The sequence below is a fragment of the Agelaius phoeniceus genome, chromosome 8 (genome assembly GCF_051311805.1).
Source record: "Agelaius phoeniceus isolate bAgePho1 chromosome 8, bAgePho1.hap1, whole genome shotgun sequence".
Lineage (NCBI taxonomy): Eukaryota > Metazoa > Chordata > Aves > Passeriformes > Icteridae > Agelaius > Agelaius phoeniceus.
Window position 1 is genome coordinate 28,160,485 of NC_135272.1, and position 27,187 is coordinate 28,187,671.

A 27,187-nucleotide genomic window follows, 5' to 3' on the forward strand; every position below is an offset into this window, starting at 1 on the left:
TAATGATGATTTTCTAAGTGGGTTGACTGGAGCTATTTCCGCTTCAGCCTCAAGTTACTGCACATGTCCCCCCCAGGGTCTGGCAGCCTCATTTGTTGTCCCCCTAATTGTCATTTCTCTCATACTCACTTGGGCAGAAGCTGGAAGGAAAACTGACTCTGGTGCTGGCCCTGGCCTTCTTGGTTTTCCCACCTGGGAGGGGGTTTTGGACGAGGGGAGGCAGCTGCAGGGGTGAGACAGCACTGGCTGCCTCTAACACAGGCAGGGGGAATGGCTGCAGAATCCCAGCTTATGGATGCCCTTGCTTCTCCCCCAGCCGAGTGAAACCAGCCCCGACGTGTGAAAGCTGTAATTGCAGGTAATCCCCCTGCACTGTGCATGGTTTGAATTTGGCAGAGAAGGAATGTGGAAGGGAGAAGGGGAATTACTGCCCAAATGTGCTGCAGGGCCAACATCTGCCCGAGTCATCAGTGCACACCTGGCTGCAGCAGCCTGCACTTGTAGCCCAGTCAGTCACTTTTTAGCCCATTGGGTCTGTCTCAAGCTCCCATTTAAGGGCAGGATATGGACATGCTGGTACTGGGAACCTTAGATTGTTGGAGGAATTACTCCCTTCAGCTGCTATTGCTGGTGATGTTGAGTAGTCACTCACAGTTAGTGACTTAGTTTTTCTATTTGTAAAATAGATTTAGGCTGTCTGAAGTGCCATACTCAAGGGTACCCATCTTCAGTTCTTCTGGAGAGAAGAGTGCCTGTGCCACACTCTTCCAGGTTTGCCTAAGGCTGGCACTGCTTGACAACACCCACAGGGAGATGCTGGAGCAAAAGAAGAGATTCCTGCCTCCACATACAGCTGAGATCAATGAGGTGGGGGTCCCTGCTTACTTTTTGTTTCTCTTGAGCATGATCCCAAGAGACAGAAAGCTTTCTGAAGTATTTCTGCCTTGCAGAATCTGGCCTTTGAGAAGGAAGAAGCAAAGCAGGATGGGCAAAGTAGGACTCAAACATTGTCAGTACCAGAGGGTCTTTGTTGTTGCCCGGTGCCCTGGACCCCAGTGATCTGTTTACATTGGATAAGGATGGAAAGCCTCCATCACACTGACAAGATGTACTCTTGGTAATTCCTTGCATTTTTTGGCTGTGGCTGGCAAGCTTGTCCTGCACTCTAGGAGGGTTGCTGGGACCAAGGAGGAAGCAAAAAGCATGGGGGACATGGAATGGCTCAGGGCACAGACAGAGGCTGAGGTCTTGGTGAGGGGAAGCTATTTTATCCAATGCCTGTTTTCTGTGGCTGGGCTTGATCTGATCTCCAGTGAGAGGGAGGTTAGAGAGACAGGTGAGCGGCTGGAGATCCACCCATGGCTGTTCTCTGGGTGAGGGCTGCCCCTGGAGAGCACTCTGACTGTCTCATCCTGATTGTCTCAAGCCTGCTCTGTTTCCTTGACAGAAAAGACCTACTGAACTTTCTCATCCCAACCCTTCATCTCTGAGGTTTTGTTGGGAATGTGCGTTGTCGGGGAGTAAATCCTTGCTGCTGGTGAGCCACAATGCAATGGGGGGCTTTAAGCAGCAGGTGTGTGTTGTGCATCTCCTCACAAATAGAGCTGAGCACCCTCCCTCATAAGGAGCTTTCTTGGGACTGACCCAGAAGCGAAAGCACCTTTTGTTCAGTTGCTTTCACCCCTCCCTGCACTCCCAGCCCTCAGGAAAGCAGCCTGACCTCGTTCAGTGAGACAGCAAACACAACCTCCTCCCAGGCAGGATTCCCAGATACCCCCCCGGCTTTCTGGGGGCAGTGCAGGCTTCAGAAGCATTGTCTCTTTGGAAATTAATTTTCCTGTCGATTTCCTTATTTCTCTTAATTGATGAGGGGCAAGTCTTAGGCGTGTTGCCAGCGGCACCAGCCACAGCCTCCCGTAGGTATCAGTAGAGCCAAAAGCACTAGTGCCGAGGGTTGGGGAGTGTAATGAACTCTCAGAGGACTCGTTGCAGCTCAGCCCATGCTCTAGATTAGCTGAGGAATCATCTGGCCCAGCTATTAACTGTCCCATTTAACATCATAAATTATTAACCTAATTTTGAGGAGGGTTGGTGACGGATCACGCTGATTTTGTTCGCGTTTCTGCAGCCTCTCGCACAGCCTGCTGGTGTGGAGTAAGCCACAGGCAGGGCCTGAGGGTCTGTGCCTCCAGAGAAGGGAAGAGACAGGGCAGCACAGTCAGCTGGCTGCAGAAGAACCAGCTCTAGCTCTTCTTACAGAGCTCAGGGAGAAGCCTGAGCAGGGGGAATCCCCCAGCATGTAAGAGCTGCACTGGGGAGGAGCAAAGCCACCCCCTCCTCAACACATCTGCACCCCTGTGCATGGGTGTCCAGGACCTCTACCCCTTGCTGGGTACTAGTATGTGCTGGCCACTCTCAGTGGAATTCCTTACATTTTTTAGCTAGCTGAAGCTCTTTAGTTCATATGGCAAAGGCCTGGAGTCAGGAGTTTTTCTTCCTATGCTTGTTGTAGATTAGAACTTGTTTAAAAAGTTTCCTTCCTGGGAAAAGTTTTAAATAAAATTGTGGGGGAAAGTGGATTCTTTGCTATGAAAGTTTTAAACCTTTCAGAAGGTTTTTTAAAGCCAGTTGAAGTGTAATAAAAGTTTAAGGGACACCATCCTTTACCTTTAAGGGAGACTATACCTTTGTCTTTCTTTGAAAGAGAGATGTGCGCAGGAGGAAGAGGCTAAGAATTGCACTCAAACCAGCAATTCTTTCAATAGAGTGGAAAAATTTTGAAATCATTTGGTCTGTTGAAAAAGCCATACAAACCTGAAGGAGAGCAAGTTCTGAAATCCTTGTAAAATGCCTCTTTCATTCCGGCATCACCAAAAGGACTTTTTGTTTTCCCACAAGCAGCTGTGCTGCTTGGTGGTGCCTGTCCATGGTGTGCAAGCGCATGGCCCTGGGCTGGCCTTGTGTGTGTCCCCAGGCTCTGTCCCACAGAGGGGTGGGGGGGTGGCATTTGGAAGTCAGAACTGCCCCAGTCCCACCCCTCTTCAAGGCTGCTCAAGATTCAGGGGCTGTAGGACCAAGCACCACTTCCATACATCTCCACACATGGAGGTGCTGGGGGTCAGGATTAGCAGGCTGAATTGATGGTAAAGCACACCCCAAAAAAACCCAAACAAAAGCACAAAGAAGTGCTTTTGGTTATGGTGAGAACATGGAAAAGTGTCAGAGTCTGTATTAAATTCACCACTAACCTGCTCATCTCTGAGTACCCACCTACTAACCACAATTCCCTGTGGCTCATCGTGTGCTTCCTGCCACTCTTTCCCTGAAACAGTGAAACAGGGAGTCCTGAATTTGCAGACTCACAGCATTGGTGCTCTCATACTCCCTGTGCTTGATGTCAGGCTTTACACATGTGGAATAGAGGAGGAAATCGCCAGAGGCCCAAACCTCGTGCACGTGCAGTACAGACCCACACAGGACTGATGGCCAGCACAAGGATATAAAATACAGTGCCCTGCCATAAAACATGCACTGCTAGTCTATATATTTTGCAATCCCTTTAAAGATTTTTTTTTTCTTTAAACCCCTCACCCTAGCTCCCTCCCCATTCTCCCCCCCAAAAAATTATTATAAAGAATTATTGCCATTAGTACGTCTTTCCCAGTGAAAGGAGAAAATCGCCTCATTCATAATTTATACCCTCAATTACTATTAATAAAGAAATATTTCAGCAGAAAATCGCCTGGGAAAATTACACGTAACATTGCATTAACATTCTATTTGAACATTTTCATCACATTTGTTATAGAGTTAATAAGAGGGATATGCTCCCCTGACTTCTTCATGAAATTATGGGCTGCCTATGATAGTTTAATCTTTTAGACTTTATATAATATATTCACTTTACTAATTGAGCTATCCAAGGAGCAGTTAGGGATGTTCTTAAACGTAGAAGACAAAGTAATCAGGGCCGTGACTTCCTGACAAGAAGATCTTCTTCCGGAGATGAGGATCTGCACGTGTGAGGGGCACAGACGTGTGTGTTTGTGTGCAGATGTGCCATCCCATTAGCCCTTCCCTAAAGTCTTGCCTGTATTTGGAAGTGAACATGAATGAAGGCTGGGGGTGATTTTCTGATTTTTGAAATATTCCCCAAAACTTCCATTTGTATCTCAGAGTGTTCCATTTGTATCTCAGAGTGTTCCATTTGTATCTCAGAGTGAAAGGGGGTCTGGTGAACTTGAGCAAACAAAGCATTATCTTGGGAATAGGAAATGCCCAGCATGGGGAGCTTCTCAGGAGCAGCACTTCATGTAGACAAGTCTTTATGCTCAAATTCACCCCCACCCACAGTCATGCACAGATGGTCTCCAAAACTCTGGGTAGGGAGGCAGGCTGGAGTGTACAACCCCCCTTCTGCTCTTCCTGCAGCTTCTGCTTCACCATGTGATGCCATTCAGGACACACAGTGCAGAAAGGCTTCCCCCCACTCAGGCTACAAACAAACCCAAAACTGGGCTGTAGGCAAGAAGTGAGGTAGGTGTGAGCAGTGATAGATAAGGAGGCACTTGGAAGATGGACACCATGACAGTGCCACCATGGGCATTGCCCTGGACAGTCTGTCTCCAGAAAGTGTAGTAACAGCAAGGTTTTGGTAACTCACTCTTCTGCTTCTGTGCCTGCAGCAACTGAAGCCTTGTTCAGACTCAGCTGCTCTTGGACCCTTCCTTGCACAGATGCAGCATTGGGCACTGAAATTTGAGCCCCTCATCCAGTCTGGGAGCTGAACCCATGTCAGGGTCTCTCTGTGAGATCTTCCTTTCCCCTCCATATGCACACAAGGAGCCCCTTATCACAACATGTGATCCAGGACTCCTGGCTTCAAGCAGTTGGCTTCCCAGGGCAACATCAGGACGTATTTTCCACCAGGTCTGTGTGAGAAAAGGCTGCATCATCAGAGTGCTGGAGGTTGCTCACTCATTAAGCCTAAGTGGATGTAGCCCCTAGCAGGTACAAAGAGGGATCCATCACTGCAGAGCAGTGGCCCTGCCACTGGGGATGAGGTGAGCCTCTGTTCACTGCCCTGATAAAGGAGGCTGCAGTAGCATAAGATCAGCTGCTTCATTTCACATCCCCGTGGATCTCCCATCTCCTCTGCATCCACTGAGACCAGGCATGGATGTGAAAAGGGTGACAGGGCAGCAGGTGGCACACAGGCTCCTAGGTGAGAGTTTTCAGTCACCCCTGCAACCACTCTTGTGACTCCCAATCTCTCCAGACTTGTGGCCAATGCTGACAGCAAGCCAGAGGTTTAATGAAAACCTTTCATGTGTTGGGATTCATTAGCTGGAACTCATTAAACAGCAAATAAGAGCCTGAATGTTGCCAACTGAGTCCTGCCAAAAGGAGCTCCTGCAGGTGAGGCAGCCTGGGATGGCAGGGGACCCCCATACTGGAGGCAGGCAGGTGAGGTCCCATCACTCTGCAGCAGAGCAAGGCCAGTGCATACCAGCAGAGATGGGAATCAGTGTGGGAAGAGTGCAAGAGGGGTTTGGCAGTAAGCACCCCTCCTCCAGCTCCCCAGGGTTAGTCTGTTCACAAAGCCTTCAACCCATCACTTCTGTCCAGGCTCAGCCATCCAGACTCCTGGAGTGACACCCAGTTCTGTCATCCAGAAGAGGAGCTAAGCTCCTGCCAGCCTTGCCCTCCCAGCCCTTGTGAGACCATCAGGAAGAGAGGGGTGGATGACTGACAGCAAGAAAAAAAGTGACTGCAATGTAAGGTATGGAGATCAGGGCATCCATGCATGACTCCTCTAATGCTTTCATGGTGGAGCATGGCTGTTCCCAGCTGGCTTCACATGGAATGCACAGTCCTCTCACTGCTGAGCTTGCAAACAATGTTTTTTTGGGGGTGGTTTGCCACCAGCCAGCACTAATGGAGGCTGTAGCCACCTGGACCACCACAGAACTATGCTGGACAAGCAGCAGCCCATGCAAGCCCACATCTCATTGCTTCCCAGGTGGGCAGCGGGCCACAGAGCGGCCGTGTGTGCTAGTACATGGGGAGTGCAGGGAGCTGGGCATCTTTCCAGGGACCACATGGGCAGCCTAGGAGCAGAGACCAAGGAAGGTGAGGCTTGAGCTGTCCACCCCAGAGATGGCCACTGCCTGGCCCTGGGCTGGATGGACCATGCTGTAAACAGGACAAGGCTTGTAAACAGGGCTCCAGCTGGGACAAATTTAGCCCTTTGGGGTTGCAGCCCTGGCGCGGCAGGACATGGTGTCAGGGTATTGTCGAGAGGAGAGAGGGAGAAAGAAGCTGAATAAACAAACACAGCTTGTCCCTTTTTCTTTTTTCTTTTTTTTTTCTTTTTTTTTTTTTGTCCCAGCCAGACAATTGTTGTTTCAGCCGGACAATTGCCCTGCAGATTGAGGGAACAGGCTGGAGTTCAAGTGAATTTGGCTTCCAGTGCCTCCCTTTTCACATTGTGTTTTCACATCAGAATGTGTCCTGGCATGTATGGACAGAGTGTCCCTACCTGTGTGTATAGGTAATTCCATGGATGCTCTGCTCACATCTTTGGGCTGGCCCACAGGGACAGGGGCTGCTTTGCATCCCAGGTGAGGCTGAGCAAGTTGGCATTGTCTGTATTGTCGTCATGCAGGACTTGGCTGTCTCCTTATGCACCAGACTAACACTTGTGGGTGTCCAGCAGCACATGTGCAAGGTGATCTGTGCTCTCCATGCATCTGTATGTGCCTCCAGGGATAGAGCAGCTCTGGAGGTGTCCCTCCACAGCAGAGGGACACTCTAGAGTTGAAAGTCTTTGCAGAAATTTAGAAACAGAGATCAGGACTTGAGTTCCTTTTCTCTTTTTCAGTCAATGGGTTTGGACAAGTCATATTCCTTTGAGAAAATCATCTGTGATCTCTGGAGCAAAAGGCATGGATCTTTTCTTCCAGTCCTGCTCTGTGAGGGTCCAAGTCTTTTTCTAAAGGCTGTGTTTGGACACAGCCTAATTTTCACATCTTAATTTTATTTTTCTCACATCTTTCTCTGACACACACATACATACGCATGCTTCTATTGGAAAAACGATTTTAATACCCATGGCACATTGTCCTGGTGTGATATAAAATCCAATGACATGTGGCATTTGGAAAAGGTCACTTCCCCCATCAGGATTCATTATCCTACCTCATCCTGGGAAGCCATGGGGTTGCCCCCTCCTCTGCAGACCCCTTGCCCCCTCCCTGGCTACAGGACTCAAGCAGGGAGAGGGGATGAGGCATTGGGTGGCCCTGCCATGGACCTTGCCAGTGTCAGGCAGTTTCTGCAGCGAGGGCTCTTGTTTCTTGATGTCCCTGCACTTCCCGGTGCCTTAATTTTCTTCCTGCCACACAGCAAGAGGACATACAGGGATGTGTTGCTGGGAAATCTCTGTGGGGTGCACAACACTGGGTTTGGCTTTTGCTTGCCTCTCCCTGCTCACTGCTCTCTGTTCCCTGTTGAGTCAAGGCTGGCATTTGTGGAGCCTTTGCTCTGCTTGGTTTCATAAGGGAAGCAGTCCCCTTCCCTGTTTCACTTATCCAAATTTTTGGCTGGGTTGGCTGGGAAGTGCCTGTCCATGTCTGTGCTCACTGCCACCTAGGCAGAACTGAGAAGAGAAACTGGAGAACACATGGAAAGCCCAGCTCCTCACCAGCTTCCCCACCAAGCATGGGGATGCTCACAGCAGGGCAGAAGTGACAAGCTCTCCTGGTGTTTTTTCATATTTTTGCCTTTCCTTGGACTTATTTCTGCTCAGTCTTTCCCAGGACCCATCTTGTCCAAGCTGTTTTCAACCCAACCTGGAGCTATTCCCTGGAGGGCAGAAGGGGAGGTTGTCTAGGGGTTCTTGGGGGTTGCTGTGGAGGTTGTCTAGGGGTTCTTGGGGGTTGCAGTCCCTAGCAGAGCCAAGCATGGACTGCTCCTCCTGGGTTCCATGGGAAGGGAACGGGGGGCCAGGACTTCTCCATTTGTTCACATATACCTTGGGGCACCTTGGCCAAGTTGTAACCCTGTTCCCCACCTAGAAGGGAGAGGAGAGGTGAGGGTGGGTGCACTGAGCATGCAATGGGCTCCAGGCTTAGTGGGAAGGGCAGGAGGAGGGAAGCAGGAGCAGTTTTTACTGGGGGCAGAAGAATTATATTTGCAGCGGGGAGTGGAGTTTAATGCTTGATGAAGATGGCTTCTCAGAGTGCTGAGGGTGATGGTGACTGAAGCCCCTTCCTACCATATAAACACCAATGAGTTATGGGTACCCCAGCCTCTAATTACGCAGTCAGCCCCAAATAGGCTGTGTCTAACGAGGCTGACAGACTAATATCTCAAGAGCCCTTAATGTGTTATCATCTCTTGCTGTATGACCTCATATTTATAACTGCTCTGGTGGGAGGTTGAGAAATGTCCTTCTCTTCCCCAAGCCCCCTCCCCAAGCCCCCACCCCCCCAGAGCAGCAGCTCTTCAGCCTCATCTGTTAGGATCAGGAGGAGAGAGGCGACTTCTTTCCATCCATCATCAGAGGAGTTCACGCTATTAGATGATTAAAGACATTTTTTATAATATTTGGAAGAGGCTTTGAAATGTCTCTCAAACAGTGTGATTAATGCCTGCTTAACCCTTGCCTGGCTGGGATGGCGTGGTGGGGAGGCAGGTGCATCCCAGGGCAGGACTCCCTGGGCACGTCAGCGGTCACCCAGCTGTTGGGCACCCCAGCCCTGACAAGGTGTGATTCATGAGTGTGGGGCACCTGCAGGAAGCTCCGGCCTCCAGGCAGTTCCTAATGCACCCGGGGACTTTGTGGTTTCTGAGGCTGCAACGGTTGGGGCAGAAGGAAGCCCTGTCTGCCCACTCTCCAGCACTTCCACAAGAGGCCCCAGGGCTGTGCCAGTCCAGGTCTGCAAGCTGAACCATTCCACAGTGATGCTGTGGGTTTCTGGAAAGGGCAGGGAGAGGGGGTGAACAACCCATGCCCATTCCCACCTGGCCTGAGCTGGTGGAGTACTTGCTTCCCTAATTTCCTGTTCTTTTTACTCTTTTGCTCCAGATGAAGTCTCTCACAAAAAAAGATGAAGTCTCTCTCTTAGATGCTTCAGTAGGATCCACCTTTAGGGTGTTGCAACCTTGCCGCAAAGATCCATGGGGCTGCTGGACACATTCACACTAAAATTGGTCTCAGCGTTGTCTCGTACCTGCCGAAGGCCAAATTACTGGTGTTCCCTGATGTTAGTTCCCTTGGGGGAGTGGAGATTTGGCCTCAGATGGGGGAAGTATGCCCACCTCCTTTGATCATAGGCACAATGTTTCATAATCTCAATTTCTTGTCAATTGATTGCCAGATAGAAGCGACAACCAAAGAGGGCCCCAGGCGTCTGCAACTGCCACTCATCGTATGATTTTAACTCTCCCCCTCTGTAAGTTTGCATTATTTTCTTCTTCTTGTTGTTGTTATCTAAAGAAATCTCCTCTCCCTCCCCCTCCAAAAAGCCTCCTAGAAATTTGAACACCTTTGTTGATTTGGTATTCAGTGTATAAATAGCTAAGAAGGGTTAATGCATGATTAATAGGTGTTTTATTAAAATGGTTACTCTGTCATTATAGAGTCAAAAGGATCAATAGATTTCTTATAATCATGGCTTAAAATTGTCTTTAACACCAGTGCTTATGGGCTTAAAACCTGGGACAGGGCATTTAGAGGACCTGGGTGGGGGATCTCCTGTTAGCTCCTTCCAGCTCTTTCATCACCTGAACTGTGACTGTTCAGATGGAGAAAAGTCAACATGGGGCTGCACATTCTGTTACAGTTACCATTCACCTTATTCTTGATGGGTATTAAAATTGTCACACCTGAGTGACAGAAAAGGGAAATGGAAAGCAGGAGAAACTGGGGATGCAGCTGGGTAAATGCTCTTTGTTACAACAGTCAGCAGCCCCTCACTGGAGCAAGGCTGGGGCATGGCCAGGCTGTCTCTGATCCATTAGGTGCCTCTGCAAAGCAGCAAACATTGGCCAAACATCGCCCATCACAGCCTGGCTCTTTCTCTGAGTTGCACTGCCTCTACACCAGGGCAAGGTGGGGGGATTCCAGCCTTGCACAGAGGTGAGGTCGTGTGCCTGGTGTGAGGCAGTGTGGCAGTGGCCAGGGAGGACTTGCCCAGTGCCACCTGAGTCACCTCAGCCCCTGGGGCTGCCTTTCCAGCAGCTGGATGGTGGGTCTGGTTGGCCCAACCCTTTGGGATGTCTGTTCCAAGCTGCTGTTTGGTAGCTCCAGGAGCATCGTGACAAACCCCAGAGATGCTGAGCTGCTGACCCCCAGCGCGAGGTCTCTGCAGGAGGAGGGCCTGTATAGACAGGCTGACATGGCAGCATCTGAGCCAGCCCAGGCAGGGGCAGTGCCCCTCTGCCCCCTCGCTGCCCCACACAGCAGAGGGGAGATCCAGAGGTCGTGCAGGGGGTCTGTGGTGCAGCCTGGACAGCAATGCAGAGTACTGCAAGAGCAACTGGTGCTGTTTCCTGAGTGATTCCCGAGTGTTTCCTGAGTGATTTTGGCAGCCTCAGCTGTGGATGTTGGCCACACCACTCATGCAATGGCGACCTACACCCGCTGCCTAGTGAGCAGAGGAGATGTTGGTGTGCTGGGACCAGTCCTGGTGGCCTGAAACCCCTCCCTGTGCCTCCATTTCTCCCTCCCAGGTGCGTCTGTGCCACTCCTGTGCAGCCCGTGGCACTACAAGCCTGCCCAAGGTTGGAGACTCTCACTCAGAGGCTGCTGGGATCTGGTGCTCTCTGATGATTTGGCCATGCAGAGTGACTCTGCTGCAGCCCCCTCGCTCACTCCCTTGCCCTGCACGAGGGCTCAGCCCCACTCCCCACCAGCCCTGCTCCCTGCCCAGCCCCACAGCCCAGGCCAGCCAGCTGGACTCAAACCAGTCAAGGTGACATAAATCAAGGTCATCCTGTTACTTTCCCTGTCTCTTCCCTGCCTCTCCTGCACTCAGCTGCTTCAGGCTGGCTTGAGCAACTCCCACCTCTCAAGAAATCCCAAGTTTACCGCGTCCAGCTGGCAGGTGTGTACCTGGCACAGGGATCTCAGCCTGCTGGGAGGATATTGTTGCCTCCACCTCCCACCCCCACCAGTGCTCTGCGTGGGGTTGGGCAGAGATTTTCCAGATTCCCTGCATCCAGCCCTCTCCATCCCTGTCTCATTGCTTATTTCTGGGCTATTATGTTCAACAAGGAGAATTTGTTTCTGTCCAGAGCAGATCCCCGGACAGTCTCAAACCTCTGAGGATTTATCATCTTGAGCTTTTGTTTGTGGGTCTCCAGGACCCTCTGCCCCACAGCCAGGCCCAGATGTTTCTCTGTCTCCTCCATGGAGCCTGGTGACCCCCAGGAGCCCTGACCCTTCCCTTCCCCGATGGATGGCCAGTCATGCAGCTTCCCCATGCCCTGGTCACACACATGCATGCAAAGGCTGCTGCTGGGGGCAGGATGCTGCAGTCACAGAAGCAGGGGACATCTCCATCTTACCTACCAGGAAGGTGATGGCCGTGGCTCTTTCTGGCTTTGCTTTCCAGGCCTGCCAAGGGAGGTGGCCCAAGGCAGAGCACACGGGGCTCCCAGCACAGGAATCTCCTGAGATACTGAGATCATGTTCAGCCCACCCTGGGACTGGTGGGAGAAGGCTGGGTTTGTCCCTTTGAGCCCCCAAATTGCATCCCTGCTTGCCTCCCTGCTCCACAGCAGCTAAGCAGCTGGGAGGGCTGGGCACAAGCAAGGTGTGACCCCCCTTGCCTGTCTTGGGCCAGCAGGGACATACCCTCATGTCTGGTACAGCTGAAACAGCAGCAGCCGCCTGTTCTGAGTGACAGAAGGGTGACAGTGGGGCAACTCTACACCTAAACAGATGTTCAGCTGCCCTGTGACCAGGGTGGGGACTTTGGGGTCCCTCCCAACAGGTTCAGGTCTATTAGGACAGAGCTATTGACTGGCACAGTTAGTAACTATGGGTGTGTTTCCAAATCGCCACCACTGTTGTGTTAGCTTGTCACCCTGCTCACTTTCATCCTGTCACAGAGGCCACTGTGTCAGTGACAGAAAGCTGATCTGGAGGGCAGTGGAGTGTGACAGAGAAGGAAAAGGGTGCAGGGCTGGTCCACCAAAGCACCGCCCCTGCAGCCCCATCCCCTCCCTGGCTGCCCACATTCCTCTGCAGCAGCGCCAGGAAGGGGGGGACCAACCTTTGGCATGTTTATTGACACTCCCTGAGTTCATACTGTGACTCTACAATCTTTCCCCGAGATTATTAAGAATTAATTGATCACTTTTATATTCCCCCCGATACCCGGTGCTGCTTTGCGACAGGCGGCAGGAGGAGGGAAGGGAGGCGGGAGGAGGGTGGGGTGTGTGTAAAAAACACACTGATAAATGTTAATTACTCTTTTACAGCCCTTGTCAAATTCCAGAGCAAGTCGTAAATTCATTAAACTCTAACGGATTAAGCACATGCAGCTTATTTAGTCGCCATAAACAAGATCATTTGGATGTTGATTTTCCCCTTTTTATTGCTGCAGCAGAAAAGAGGAAAAAATCAGATGAGAGAAGCAGTTGGTGGTTACGAGGGAGTCAGAAAAGTTTGGATTTATGTAATATCTCGTTTCCTTGCTCTGTGGCAGCTCTTTGTAGTGTATCAGTCCTTGGGTTGTGCCAGCATCTTTCCAGGGAGTCTGGCCACCCCAGGAGCCATGTCCATGTCCCAGGCAGCATGCTGCTGAGGACTCTAAAGTAAAAGCCCTGGGATGGAAGGGCTATGTTGTACAAAGGGTGTCCATGTCCTCTCTGTGCTCCAGCAATGTCTTTATAATGCTGAGGCTCTTAAAGACCCAAGCAAGAGCTGGATGAGCAGAGATGGGATGCTTGAAGACCTCTCAGTGATGTTTTAGGTTGTGATTGCTGCTCTGATCTCCATCATGCTGGGAGGTCTCCAAGAATAAGTTGTCTCCAGCAAGGCCATTCAAGGCTCTGGGATGCAGGAGGCTGCTCTCAGCCACTCTGCAAAGGACTGTGAAGACTGAGTTAGCATAGAAGCAGCTCTGCTCATTCTGGGATGTCTCACCTCATTGAGTGCCATCCCCAAAGTGCTGACTGTGCCCAAGTGAGATGACCCCTATCAAACTCAGCCAAGAGAGAGGGGAGACAGGAAAGGGAAGTCATGCTGTTAGGCAGGGACATGGTGCCTTTGGCTGCTCTGAACTCAGGAACGTGGCCCAAGGTCTGCCAACCCACCCAGTAAGCTTGCCATCCTCTGCTTGCCAGTGTTAATAATCCAGGCTGACCTCCTGAGCTGTGGGAGCCGTGGAAGGAGAATGAGAGGAGGGTCATGGAGATTAATTAATACTCAGGACTCTAATTACAAGTTTCTTCAACACTGGACTTCGAATGAGGAGCAGGCTCTGAGGCAGCCCTGAGTCGTGCTGCTCCTCAGCTGGCCTTGCTGAAATACCTCCTGCTGCCTTGCAGGAGTGGTTTTACTGGGAAAGGGATAGCAAGTGGGGGATAGCTGATGCCTGTGCACCAGCATCTCCCACTGCAGCTCCAGGGCTCCAGGCTGTGTGTCCAAAATTGCCACACTGCTGCATAAATCTGTCCATGCCTTGGTGGTTGGAGACCTGCTGCCATCCTTAGTGTGCCCAGCTCCCTGCCTCGGTCCAGTGGGACAAGAGCAGGAGGTGGCCTGGGGGACAGAGGTCCTTGGGTGTCACAGCCTGGCTCTGTGCAGTGGAGGGTGCTCCACAGGTGTGGTGCTGGCAGCAGCCTGGTGCAGCTGGTTCTGTGGTGCTGATCACCCATCTCCAGCAGTGCTGGCCCTGCTTCTCCAGCCTCTCCCAGCCTCCAGCAAGGCTGTGCTCACCAGGAGCTGCAAGCACCCATGCACTGCAGGCAGCAGAGGGAACTGTCAACACCTCACTGGAGCGTGCTGCCTGGCTGCTGCCAAAAACATTTTGGGCTTTTACTTTAGAGTCCTCAGCAGCTCTTCACCTGAAGGAGGTGACCTGGGACTGGAGGGGTGCTGATTTGCTCCCACCCTGTCTTAGCCATCTGTGCAATGGGTGCACACTCAGAAGGTCTGAGCTGTGAGTGCATGCCTACCTGCCCCAGCCCTGCTCCCCTCTGCCTTTGCCTCGAGGGGCAGAGGGAAGGAGAGGAGCTGCCAAAGCGCTCAAATAGGACAGCAAGGAGCTGCCAGCATTCATAGCCCCATTCCCAGCAAACATTTCCCTCTCTCAGCCTTTGCATCAAGTACAATGTGCACAGATGCCAGCAGAAGCATCCCTGCCCATCAGATCCCTCCGTGCTTTCCTGCTGTGTGGAGGTGCCCTCCAGAGATCCCCCTGGGGTTCTGAGCACAGGCAGGGCATCCAGGGGTTAACGGAAGGAGCATGTCCCGTGCTAAGCAGTAGCTAACAGCCACCAGCTAATAACTTTATGGCTTCAAAGCAGGGCATTTATCATGCTGAAGTTTGTTTATTCACAAGTTATATAGCACATTATACCAGCACTGTGTTTGGCTGATAAATTCTCTGCGACAAGCAAGGCTACCAATGGGGACTCACCAAGTCCAAAAGACCAGTAGCTTTTTCCTGAACTCTGCTTTCTGAGATAAGGGTGTTTTTTCCCTCTTTTGTTTTGCAAGGAGGAAAGCAAAAAAATTAGACAACCTGTAAACTTGGGAAAAAAAAAATCTAGAGATTTGTATTGGATAAGTTGTTCAGTGCCATGATGCTCCAGTGGGGGCATAGGAGAAGGTTCTGATCCTAGTGAGGACCAGGTGAGCTGTGTTGGCAAGTGATGCTTATGGGACCGTGGCCTTGTTGGGCATATACTGAGTGAGCACTGACAGGCTCTGGATGTCTCTAGGAGCAGCCTATCTCAGTCCTGTTTACATTCATGGAGGGGTTTGTTTTGTTTGTTTGTTTGTTTGTTTTTCAGAAGTGTTAGAAGGTGCTCTGGCAGCTCTCTGGTTCTGCACAGTGTTTCTAAAATGAGCCATAATCATAGCATTCATCCCTGTTTTGAGGTTACACATGTGTGGGATTTGTTACTGCTTCGACACAAGTGCTGTGTTCCCCTGTACCCCTTGCTCTGGGTTCAACTGCTCTAATCCCACTAATAATAATGACCTTCACATTTCTGCCTTGCTCTATCTCAGGAGCCAAACCCACTTCGCAAACATGAAACAAGCTCGGCCTCCCAGCTCCATGCAAACATGATAGGTCAGGATTATTTTTCCTGCTGTAGTGGTGGGGAAACTGATGCATAAAGCAAGGAGTGTGCTGACCTGAACCCACTCAGAGCTGACCTGAACCCCTTTGCTTTAACCTGTAGACCTCACTCTGCTCCAGTTTGGACCAGCGTAGGCTTTTCTAGATCTCACCTCTGGAGCAAGACCTGGGGCTAGTGAGATGCAGTGGGACAAATCCTGATGCCAGGACCTACCTCTGGAGTGCCACTGAGGGTTCTGGAGGCAGCAGATGTTCCTCCTGCTGGGGAGTGGGGAACACACTGTGGGGGTTGTGGTGTGCCAGCTCATCCTGGCCTTTTCCTGTGGAGCTATGCCCACAGTGCTTGCACCCCTGCCTTGCTGCAACAAGCAGAAAGCCCCCACCATGGCCCAGTGTCCAGTGCCCAGACAGGGGTATGTGGGTGCCCAGCTCCCTGCATGAAACATGCTCTGATGTGTGTCTGCAGGGGCTCCCCACTGAGGGCACCTTGGTGCATTTACTTGTGCACACACAGGTGTGCATAAGCACGGATCAATGAGTGCACTGGGTGCATCTCATCTCCAGTGCCATGTTAGTGTCCATCCCTGGCTGCCCATCCACTTGGCCATCCCTGGACATGCTGCCACCCCAGCCTGTGCATCTCTGGCTGCATCCCTGCTGCATCCCCAGCCGTGTACCTGCGCGGGCGTGCGCGGCCCGGCCGTGGATCTGCATCGGTGCCTGCGTGCAATGGCCCCTGCAGGCTGTAAATACTGGCAGTGTGGCGGGGAGGTTGAGCGGTTTATGGCTCAAGGTCAGGCCCGTGAATCATAAAAAGGTGTCGGAAGGAGCATTAACTCCTAGCCTTCGCTTGGTCTCTGTGTGGTTTCAGGCGGGGCCCCGGAGGCAGTGATTAAAGGGTGCACCTTCCCCTTTCAGTTTTACGGTAAAAGGAAAGCAGTAAATTAGAAGCCCACAGGCTGGGGCAGGCCGGGTCCCAACAGCACAACAGCTAAGCAAGTACCTGCCGTGCGCCCCAAGGCTCTGCCACTGGCTCTGCACACCCCCAGCACAGCCCCACACAGCCCCTTCCCATGGCAGCCCCTTTCCAGGGAGCAGTGTCCTGCCACGTGGTGGGCATGGCAAGGGACATCCCTCCATCCTTGCCCAGCAACAGTTTGGGGTGGCCGGGGCTGTTCAGTCCTGCTCACCCCACAGAACAGCAGCGCCTCTTGCTCTGCACCTTTTTATGACTCCGGCTGTAATTAACTCCAGTAATAAATTTTTTTGAATCCAAATAGATATAATTAACATTTAATGCCCCTGTTTTCTTGTGAATTGTCAGGACTATTAAGAGCTGAGTATTGATTGGAGAGGCATATGTTTCTGCTGCTGAGGTGGGACTGCTGAGACAGAGGCAGAGAGCCCTGATAAAATGGGCGGGTCCTGTTCCACATCTGGACCTCAGGACAGTGAGTTGAGGCTGGGGAGAGTTGGGACAACATCTAGCACTGCAGGGCTGACCCTGGCCCAGGGAAGCAGGGTGGAAGGGATGAAGATTGTCTTATTTTTTCCCACCACTCATCTGTAGGTACCCTCCAGCAATGTGACCTTTGGTGAGCACTCATGGGGTGAGTCATGGGGCATTGCTGCCAGCATATGCTCTAAACTCGCCATCTCCTGGAGAAGGGCTTTCAGGGACAGAGGTGTGAATACACCCTGTTCCATTCTCATACCAGATCCTGCAGCTGACCCAGCGTGTAGCTGGCCTGGCACCCTGGCTCGTAACCACCACCATCTGCCGTGAGACGTAGGAAACACCTTCCCTGAGCTGCTGCTGTTGCAGCCAGTCCTGATAAGGCACTGTATGAAGTGCTGGGCCACTGCCAGACTGATTTCTCCCAGCTCCTGACAGGACCAGTTCACATCAGCCCCAGGATCACTGCAGGTACTGCAGCCCTTCTGGTCCTGCTTTCCAGTGGGCAGAATGAAGAATGCAGTCATATGCTGTGCCCCTGTCCCTGGGCTGGACTGAGCATTAGGTGTCTCTGAGGAGGAGAGGAAGGGAGCCTTGCAGCGTGCCAGGAGAGAAAATACTCCTCCTTTCCCTTAAAAAAATGTGCTTTTTCCCCTGGGGAATGGCATTGCGGAGCCCTGGAATTGACGCAGCTGCCAGAGGTGATGGATGGTGCCAGCTGATGGAGCAGAGCGGGTCAGCAGAGCAGAAACCAGCAGGCACAAAGAGAGAGCATCGCTGCTAACCAAGGCAGGCGGTGACACCCTGTGCCGGGGCTGGGCCCACAACAGCCCCCTCTCTGTTGGGCTGGAGGGAGGGCACAGCTGGAGTACCTGGGGTGCCATCCTGCGATGCCCCCGGCCTCACCCCAACTGCACCCGCCAACAAGAAGGGCCTTTCTTCATCTCCACACAAACCCTGATTGTTCAGATGCTTCCCCTGCTGCTGCCTTGTTCTTTTGCCCTTCCCAGAGATGGTTCTGGGAGGAAATGGAGGATTTGCAACATCTGCATGACCAGAGCTGCTGGGACTACAAGGTTTCAAAAGGAACTGAGGCTTCTCATGTGAGTCCAGACCAGGTTGTTTTGGTCCCCTCAGCAGCCCCGTTCCAGGACATCTCAGTTCCCTCAGCTGTGCTGTGTGGCTGTGCAAGCCCACAACCCACCCTATCTCAGTTTCCCCACCAGTGGCTGAGGTCCTGCTTCACTTTTGCAGGTGTTCTTTCTCCTCACAGGAGGGCAGGATATGTCCCCCTCAGGCGTGGGCGTGTGGGTAGGATCAGGAGGAGATCCCAACAAAGGCAGGCCACACTAAGCTGTAGAAAGGAAGAGCTCTTTGGAAGGCTGGAGTAAAACAGCATGCAGTGAGCCCCAGGCTTGAGACTCAGGACTGCAGGATGCTCTGTCTCTCTGGTGGGGTCAGCAGGATCTTCACCTTCCTTTCACCCAAGCATAAGGAAGAGAAAAAGCTCCTGCCTCAGCTGGGAGGCCATACCTTTCGCTCAGATCCCCTTGGACAGAGGCTCACAATGTCCTCCAGGGATGTGGAGCTGCATTGTCCCTCCTGCAGACTGGGGACACTGAGCAGGTCTCCTGCAGATGTGTGTCAGGAAGGAGCCCAGGCGTCCTGGCTCCAGTCCCATGCTCTGTCTCCAGCTGAGGGATGTGTGCTAGCTGGAGCTGCTAGGCTGAGGGATGTATCTCTGGAGGGATCTGAACCCTGAACTCTCATCTTTGCTCTCCAGCAAACCCAGCTGCTGAGTCCCTGTGCAGCGCCAACTGCTGCTCCAGCAGATGTGAAGAGGAGGAGTGCAGGAAAGGGGCTCAGCTTCAAATCGATTCTGAGCACTGTGATAAGAATCTCTTATCACCCTTGTCATTGTAATGGCTGGGACTGAAATGCTGGGCTGAGTAAAAGTCAGGTTTTTGCAGACCAGAGATGAGGAGGAGACAGGGCACAGCAGGGAGCAATTGTGGCTCTGGAATGAGGTCCCAAGGCTTTGAGTTCCTGCTTGCTCTCCAGTGACACTCTAAACCAGCTTTTTTTCCCCGGCTTTAGACCTGCTCCCAGCTTCTTTCTCCAGCTCCTTCCAAAGAAGAAGAGCTCCTGGTGACACAGATGAAACACAGTGAAGGAATGGGTCCAGCAAGTCCAGACCATGCATGGTGGTAAGGGGCACAGAGGAGCAGTCTTGGGAGCTGAATATTGCCAGGAGAGACCAAGAGTGAAAGGAAGAACTGAGAATTTCATGCTCCCATGTCTGCAGCTTCCTCCAGCCTCTTCCCACCTTCCCCTGAGCGGGGCTCAGCCCCATCCCCATCCATTTAAGGGGTGCAGCACAGGAATGCAGGTTCCCAGGAGCCAGTGGTAGCCAGGAGCCAATGGAGCTGGCAGAGATCTGGCAGGGATTTCCAGGCCTTTGGGAATTCCCTCTGTTCCCACTGCTGTCCAAAAGCAACGGCTAAGGGAAAGGGAGCTGCTAAGCTTATATGCTCCAGGTGATATTAGACTATATAGTGACAGCACTGAGTACCCTCATCTGTAAGAGGCTCCCCTGGTGCCCTGCTGATGTTCTGCCTTTAACCCCTCATGCTTCTTCCCTGCATTTATTAACAACTGTTGGTTGGGATTCCAAGGTCGTCAAGCCTTGCAGAGGTGCAGATAAAATCTAAGGCTGCTGCAGTCCCCTACATCTCCAGCCCCATCAATCCCCTTGTCTATCTACAATCTCTCTTCTCCTGCTAAGCTCTTCTCTGGCAGACAAGCCCCAGAAGGTTAAACAGCAGCAAGGCTGCTCCTCTGTCCTCCTCCAACAACCATGCAGCTGGGGGATGTGTCAGCTTTCCACCTGCCACCCAGTGGCTGTGTGGGATGCCCTGCTGCCAGGTGGGGATGGCCAGGCAAGGACCTCAGCACCGAGGAAGGCAACACTGTTACAAAAGGCTTACTGAGGGAGGTTTTTCTGCTGGTTCCACAGTACTGGTGTCAAAAAAACACCTTCTTGAAAGATCTCATGAACCCCCTGCACATGGGTGCCCTGTTATTGGGAGCTCTTAGCCAAGGTGAGGTGCCCCAGTGCATGGCAGAGCTGGGGACTTGCACAGCAGGGGCTTTGTTGGGCGTGACAATTTTTCTGCTGGAGAGGATGATTCTGAGCAATGGACTAGTTTTTCCTATCATGGACCAGATCCAGGTTTCATGGCTGTTTGGTGGTCACAGAAATGGCCCACCACTCTCAAGAGACACTTCAGGACTTGCCCATTTAATTCCAGCAGGAGCAGTGTCACGTTGAGAGAAATTGGCCCCATCAGAGGATTTATTAATTTCTCCTTCCCTTTGCCTCCTGACAGGGGCTGTGCTGAGATCCTCAGAGTCATCTTGCTAAAGCCAAGGGGAGCTTAGTGCTTAAATGGTTTTCATGCCACACAGAATTTTAGTGCTTGTCAACAAGTCCGAGGTCTTGCTGAAAAGCCTCAGCAAAACAGAGCAGCAGGAGAGGAGGAGAGCAGGCATCAGTGCTGGGAAGGGGGAGCACATGAGCCACATCTCCAAAGCACCTGCATACATGGGAACGTCACATATCCAGCTCTAGGTATCCCCACTAGAAAATTTGGCTGCCCCACTCTCCAGCAAGAGTTGTATTTGGCCCAGCTCTTAAGTTTAAACCTCATGGAAAAACCTTTGAACCTCACTAATGTGGAAAAACAGAGCTTGCCTGTAGTTTTCAAGCCCTTTCTTTTGTAGGCTCCTGCAGAAATTGATGTACACAAATGTTTTGTGTGCTGTATTCACCAGGATGCATTTCCTGCTGAGGCAAGCCCGGGGCTGGTGGGGCTGAACACTGTTGCAGTAACGTGCTGGCTCTGCAGATGGGGATAGCAGAGCTCAGAAACCAAACCCAGCTCCTGATGCTACTGAAAAAGCCTGCCCTGCCTGGGGAGGACAAGGAACACACCCTCACCTCCTCAGGCATCCCAGCTGCCCTACTGGGAGGAGAAAACCTTAAAGCAATTTTCTTTCCTTTTGGGGAGCTGGATTTCCTGGGTATGAATTAGTTTGAGCATGGGATAGCTCAGTTCAAGCTCTGGGACACAGATCTGATACAGGGGGATCTGCAAGGCACATGTCACAGGCGAGCTGGCAGTGCTGAGGTCTGCAGGCCACTCATTCTGTGGGCTCCTGGGAAGCCACCCCACACTTTGATGGCAGCACAAGGAGCAAGGAAGCACAGACAGCAGGGCAGGCTGTCCCCACCATGGACATGCTGCAGCAATAGCAGCCCCCAGGCCAGCTGCTCCTATGGGATCTGTGGATGCCAGGGGGTCACTTGAGTCAAACGTTTGAGCAGGTTTGGGAGGAGGGCTGGGTAGCTTTATGGGCAGTAATGGTATTTACAGCCCTGCTGGCTGAGGCACTGATTCACAGGAAAGGGAGACTTCTTCTCAGGAAAAAAAAAAAAAAAACCAAAAAAAAAAAAAACCCAAAAAAAAAAAAACAAGTAACAGTATCTGACCTCCAGCCTTCCCAAAGGCAAGATTGGCCCCATCCTTTTATTGAGAATCCTTGGTGGACTGATGCCCCATGAATCTGTGGGTCAATCCCACCTGGCACAGTGAGCATTCCTGTGCTAGTGAGGTATAAACTCATGTGGTGTAAACTCATACTTCTCCATGGATTAATTAAGCCTTTAATTTTCATGGGAAGTGTCAAAGATTTCCCTTCCTCACCCCACTCCGTGGCTTTACCCTGACATGCACAGTGGCTGCCATCCTTGGCAGCTTCCCTGATAGGCAGGGATGGCAGGCAGCCCTGCACACACCCCATGCTGTTTTCCCATCACCTGCCATGGGGCCCGTATGTTTTCATTTAGTCAACGTAGGGAAAAGCTGTAAAACATATGTCTGCTTCCCAAGGAGAGGGAAAAAAAATGACTCCAACAGCTTGGTCCAGTTAACAGCTTGGGCTCTTGACTCTGCAGTTGGTTTTGCAGGCACTTTGTTTCATGCTCCACATCAGCTGGCCCCCATCTCTGGCTGTGCCAAGGTGTGCATCTGTGGGGAGGGATATTTGGGAGCAAGGATGCTTGTGGGGAGAAGGATGCCCCCAGGATCTCGGGGAGCATGGTGGGGCTGTGCTGCCCCCTGAGAGCAGGCAGGCAGGAGCCCTTTCCACCCCACCCTTTGCAGGCTTCTGCCAGCACAGCTCCCCATCCATCCCATACATTTACCTAACGCTAATGAGACGTATTGATTGGAATGATGGGATTTGTAAAGGTCGCAGGGTTAAAGTACATAAAACCAGCCTTTCTGGAGCTGCAATATCAGGGCCGATGGGTCTGGTGGGAGAGATTAAAGGCCTCGTGCTGCAAGAATGGAGAGAGCTGACAGCAATTACATTTCAGATGTGTGCATAGTTATAACCCCCTCTCCTTGCAAGACAGGCAACCACGTCCCCACCACTGCGGAGCAGGTGTCCAGCATCCCCCATCTCCCTTTCAAAATCAAGATTTCAACAGAGCAAATCAGAGAATGAAAGAAAACATGAAAGAGAGAGAGAGAGAGAAAGATTGAAGACCCCATTGGAGAGGTCATGCCCAGCCCTGTCCCTCTGGTTTGTGTCCCTGTTTTGGGCTTCCCAGCTGAGTTGTTGTGGCACTGCAGTATGCTAAAGTTGATGAAATGTGAACTCTGAAAACACCATGGTCCCTTTTGTTAGGGCAGGACTCCCACTACTGGTAATGAGATCATCTGGCAGGTCATTAGAGATCTCTGTCCCCTGGAAAGGTTCATGTTCAAGGGCTGGAGGAGTCCAGATCCCCAGAAGCACAAGTACAGTTGGCTGGAGCTTTGTCCCAGATGAGGGTTAACAGGTCAGAGACAAATAAATCTGGACATCACTTTTTCTAAGGGGTGTTTCTCAGCCATATGGGAGACACACAGGAGCTCTCTCTCTTGTATTCTGCTCTGGGTTGTGCCCATAAAAGTTTATTCCTAAATCCTCAGAGCCAGCCCAGCTCTAGTGGAGCCATCTTACTCCATCATCCCTCCTTGCAGGCCCCTCTCTACACCACGTGTTTGTTTCTTGGGCCAAAACAGGGAGGAGCACAGCCAGGAGAGCTGTACCACCTGAAGGGGGTGTGCTTTTAACATTGCAGGTTCTTGGCAGTGGTCATGAAGTGCAGGGGAGTAAAATGTGCCTCAGGGTCTTTCCTGGCTCTCCAGAGGAAACACAGAGCCACAAGCTAGGCTAAGGGATGTGCTGTGTTAAGGATCAGTGTTGACAATATAACTACACACAGAAACAGCTGAATTATCTCCATGAGTGACCTTCATTAGCCCAGCTCCAGACAGGAGGAAGCTCAGCTCAGAGACCTTTCAGCCCCAGCTCATCTTGACTTCACATCACCCACCATTCCTCTCACAGCAGGATTAACACCAGAGGCACCTGGGACTCAGGAAGCCTGGCTCCATCTGGCATCACACCAAGCCAAGAACACAAGCAGGGGCTGCATTCCCCCGGGGGTGAATCCTAGAAGGGAAAAGAAGCTATTTACCATGCAAGGAAAAAGGCACATTACTCTCTGGTAACTGCAGCTCTCAGGCTCACAGCCTTTGCCTGGTGCCAACGCAGGACTTAGCACATGAAGAACCAGAGATCTTCACAGCTCCTGCAGGGCACTTCTGCACAGCAACATTCCCCTGCTGCCCACCCACACACGCTGGAGATTTAAATCCTTCCCCGGAGCCCTGCCAAAAGGCCTGCCCTGGGCAGCAGGGACTTCCCCAGTGCTGCAGCTCATCACCAGGCACTCACCCATGCAGCTTGGTCTTTATTTATCCCTCGCTCCCTCTCAGATGGTAATGAGTGGTTTGCACTGGGAACTAAATGAAGTTGATTGCCCACTGGTGTCTGCCATTAGTGGTAATTAGTTAAAACATCAGAGTATAAACAGTAAATTGGCTCTAATAATTAATACTAGCACTCAAGCATATGAGAGACACAGAGACTGGGAGAGAATCAGTGGCAAGCTTGTAAAATCAGCTGGGGCTGCTTTAATTAAAAAAGAAGGAATGTAAGTAGCACAGTATTGGAAAAAGGACAAAAGCCATCAGGATCTTGCTTGTTAGGAGTGTGGTTGTGTCTCCTCTGGAGTGCAGCAGGGCTGAGGATTCACCTCAAGCTTCGGGTACCTACAGTGCAGAGACTGCTCTATCCCTGAAATGCTGGGGTGCCACTTGTGTGATGAGTAGTTTTAGCCTTGTTCCCAGTAACTTGGGGCAATAGGGAGGACTGTAACATGTGAATGTGCTCCTACAGATGCGAGGATGAGGCAGACAGGTGAGATATCCCACGGGATTTTTCAGGGGAGATCTGCTTGGATCAGAGAGGCTGGCTTATTCAGCTGCTCTCTGCTTATTAAAGAGAGCTCTCTGCTCTCTTATTCAGCTTATTCAGCTACTCTCTGCTCTTCACTTTCCTTCAGTGACAGATTTGGCCTGAGGTACCCTTTGGGGAGCAAGGGGTGGTGGATAGGTCCTGGCAGGGAAGGTTGGGCTTACTCTTAGAATATTTTTTTTTTTCCCCACAGGTTTTGCTAACCTGCATCCTGCCCCTTCTTCCAGCCCCCTTCCTGCTCCTGTGCACCTTCCTCTTGCCCTGGGAAGGTGGGGGCTTCCCATAGTTCTCCCTTGGTGGAAACACCTTTGGCCCTGAGTGCCTTCAACACTTCATCTTAACAAAAAAAAAAAAAAACCACCAACAAGAAATCAACAAAAAAACCCCAAACAATAATAACAAAACCCTGGCATAAAGCAGTGATACTGGTTGTGCTGGGGTGGTGCTGAGCACTCAGATGGGTGCAATGTGTCCCTCCCTGAGAAGGAGGTGAGCTGGCCATGCCCCTCGCAGCCCCTGGCTCAGGCAGAGGTGGCAGAGCAGCGTTTGGGGAGGACAGGGAGGCTGCATGTATTTTGCTATTAATCATCTCCACGTACGTTAACCATGCTAATGTCCTAAGTGACAATAGCCCATCTCAGCTCATGATTTAGGGTCTGTGAACGGAAGCTGGGCTCCTGGGAGTAAATGCGTGAATCCTGCGCTGGTACTAAACCTTCTAATAAATCTAACGCACGCCAAAAAGCCCTGGGCACTAAATCCAGAATCCGGTAATTGAAACCCTTACAGCTCTCAGAAAAAGGTAACCGGTGAGTGGAAGTGAGTGTATGTTTTTACAGAATATATATCCTATCTGCACCTGATTATCTCCAGCAGAGACAAAGGAAACCTGCTGCCTCCTCATAAAGCACCTTGTTCCACAGACTTTAGATAATACCTTTGAAAATAAGAACCAAGCAGCCTCGTGCTGCAGGGGCTGATGCCGTGCTCTGCAGACATGAGTGGGCAGGAACAAGGAGCTGTGGCTCTTTGCTGGATCTCACTGCTGTCCCAGCAGTTGGCAAATGCCACTGGGACTGTGGGAGTCCATCTGCCTGCTGCCCTGGACTGCCATACATGGGGGTCATGGGGCTGGCAGGCCTGGGGACAGTCACCCACCCAGCCTGGTTCAGGCATGCAGTAGGCTGTTAGAACTGACAGAGGAACATTCCTGAGCTGTCTCTGCCCTACAAGCTGGAGGGGCAGAGGAAGGGCAGGACATTCTGTGGGGCTCAGCATCCCAGCAGCTGTGGGGTGGTGCAGGGTGGGTGGGGATTTTACCCCACCAGCTGGGTCTCCAGTGCAGGGAGCAGCTGGCCAAGCAGAAGCCCCAGTGCAGGTCTGAGCCCACCTCTGAGAGCAGAGGCACTAGTATGTCCCTGTTGTGGCAGCAATGAATTTGGCATCCCTCCCATGGCTGGTGTGTTTCTGATAGCCAGTGCTGAGGCTGTTTATCGTTTTGTTTACTAGACAAGAGATCATGTTGGTGTTTTATTCCGCTTTTAATCTCTGTTACAGACCACTCTGTAATGCCTTGGCAGGAGACTTAATAAATATAGTCATTTGGATAATGAATGGTGATGATAAAGGCAAGCTGGAGGGGGGGTGCAGAGGAGAGATGCTGCACTGGGCACCTGGTGGTGTTTGGAGGCAGGAGGATCATGTCCTCTTGGGATCAGTCCTCTGCAAGGTCCCACAGCCCCAGCTGGTGACAGGGATACAGGGGTTGCCAAGTGCTTTCCCAAATCAGCATCTTCTGTTGTGTGAGGAGGGCTGAGACTGGCAGGGATGAATGCAGACTCCAGTGGCCTACCTGGCAGGAACCATGGGCCTGTCACCCACTGCGGGTGGGGATGTCTTGTGCCCCTGAACCCGGAGGAGTTGGGAGCTGTTTGTGCATGCTGCAGCACCATTTCGTGCAGCACTTCTGTACAGTGACTTTCTGTGGGACATTCTCAGAAATTAGAGGACTTTTATTCACTCTCTCCATACCTTTCACTTTACTGCTGCCTGGCTGTATTACTGTGGATCATCCTTGCAGCCTCTCTTGCCATCTTCCCCCCGTCAGAATCCTGCATCATTCTGGAAATGCCTCTGCACACCAGTGCAGCTGTTTTTGAGTGAAGCAATGCTGGGCTGGAATTGAGCTGGGCTGGCTGCCCACCCGCATCTCTCATCCCAGGGCACTGGGGCTGTCCCCTTGGGACAAAACCAGGACTGCCATTGCCTCTCCCCTTCCTCCCTGCCAAACCTGTGGGGAGCCTGAGCACCCTCATTTCTCAGGTCACTGCTTGGCTAATGGTCTATTAATTTGCTCAGTTGTCCCCTGTGAGGCAAACTCAATTTCTGGCTGAGATTCCTCCCTGGCTGTCGACACAGTGATGGATAGGATGAGTGGCTGTCAGCGCCAGCCCCGGCGCCCGCCCGGCACGCTGGGCACCCGCCCGGCTCTGCCTGCACCCGGCGTGGCTCCAGCGGGACCAATCCGCCGCCTCGCGCCCAAGGACCTGTCTCTGGCAATGAAAAATGACAGAAATATTTAAGGACAAATAAGGTTTACAAACCCAATTTAAAATTATTATGGAAGGCCCCGGCTGCAGATGGGCCCAAGCTGATTCGTGGTGGCAATCAAATCGAATTTCCTTATCGTTGTATTATTTTAGGGCGTTATCTGGCCCCATAATGCAGTTATAAATTCAATTTCATCTGCGAGCATTCATTGTTTACTGTCGCCTGTTTGCTGGGGAAAATGTAAACACTTTGCAGCCCTCGGCTGCAAAATTAATTTCTGGCGGAAAGCGGGAAAGAGGAAAAAAAGTGGAAGGTGCCCAAATAAAAAGAGAAAACAAGAAAGGTGGTGGCAAAAGTGCTGCCAGGCATGGCACAAGAGCTGGTAAGGGCACCAGAACCATCTGAGCTGCTTGTACCAGTC

At 51.7% G+C, this 27,187-nt stretch overlaps 1 protein-coding gene across 3 annotated transcripts in view; it reads left to right on the top strand.

The window, feature by feature from the left end:
- The window catches only part of RNF220 (ring finger protein 220), a 211,032-nt gene that overhangs the window by 74,045 nt on the left and 109,800 nt on the right, over positions 1–27,187 (top strand). The window contains exon 2 of one of the 3 annotated variants that reach the window (XM_054637882.2): positions 9,384–9,458. The exons of the other annotated variants lie outside the window; for them this stretch is intronic. Within the exon in view, the coding sequence (XP_054493857.1) occupies positions 9,384–9,458 (75 nt within the window). The remainder of the gene's footprint in view (positions 1–9,383; positions 9,459–27,187) is intronic. 3 annotated transcript variants of the gene reach the window in all.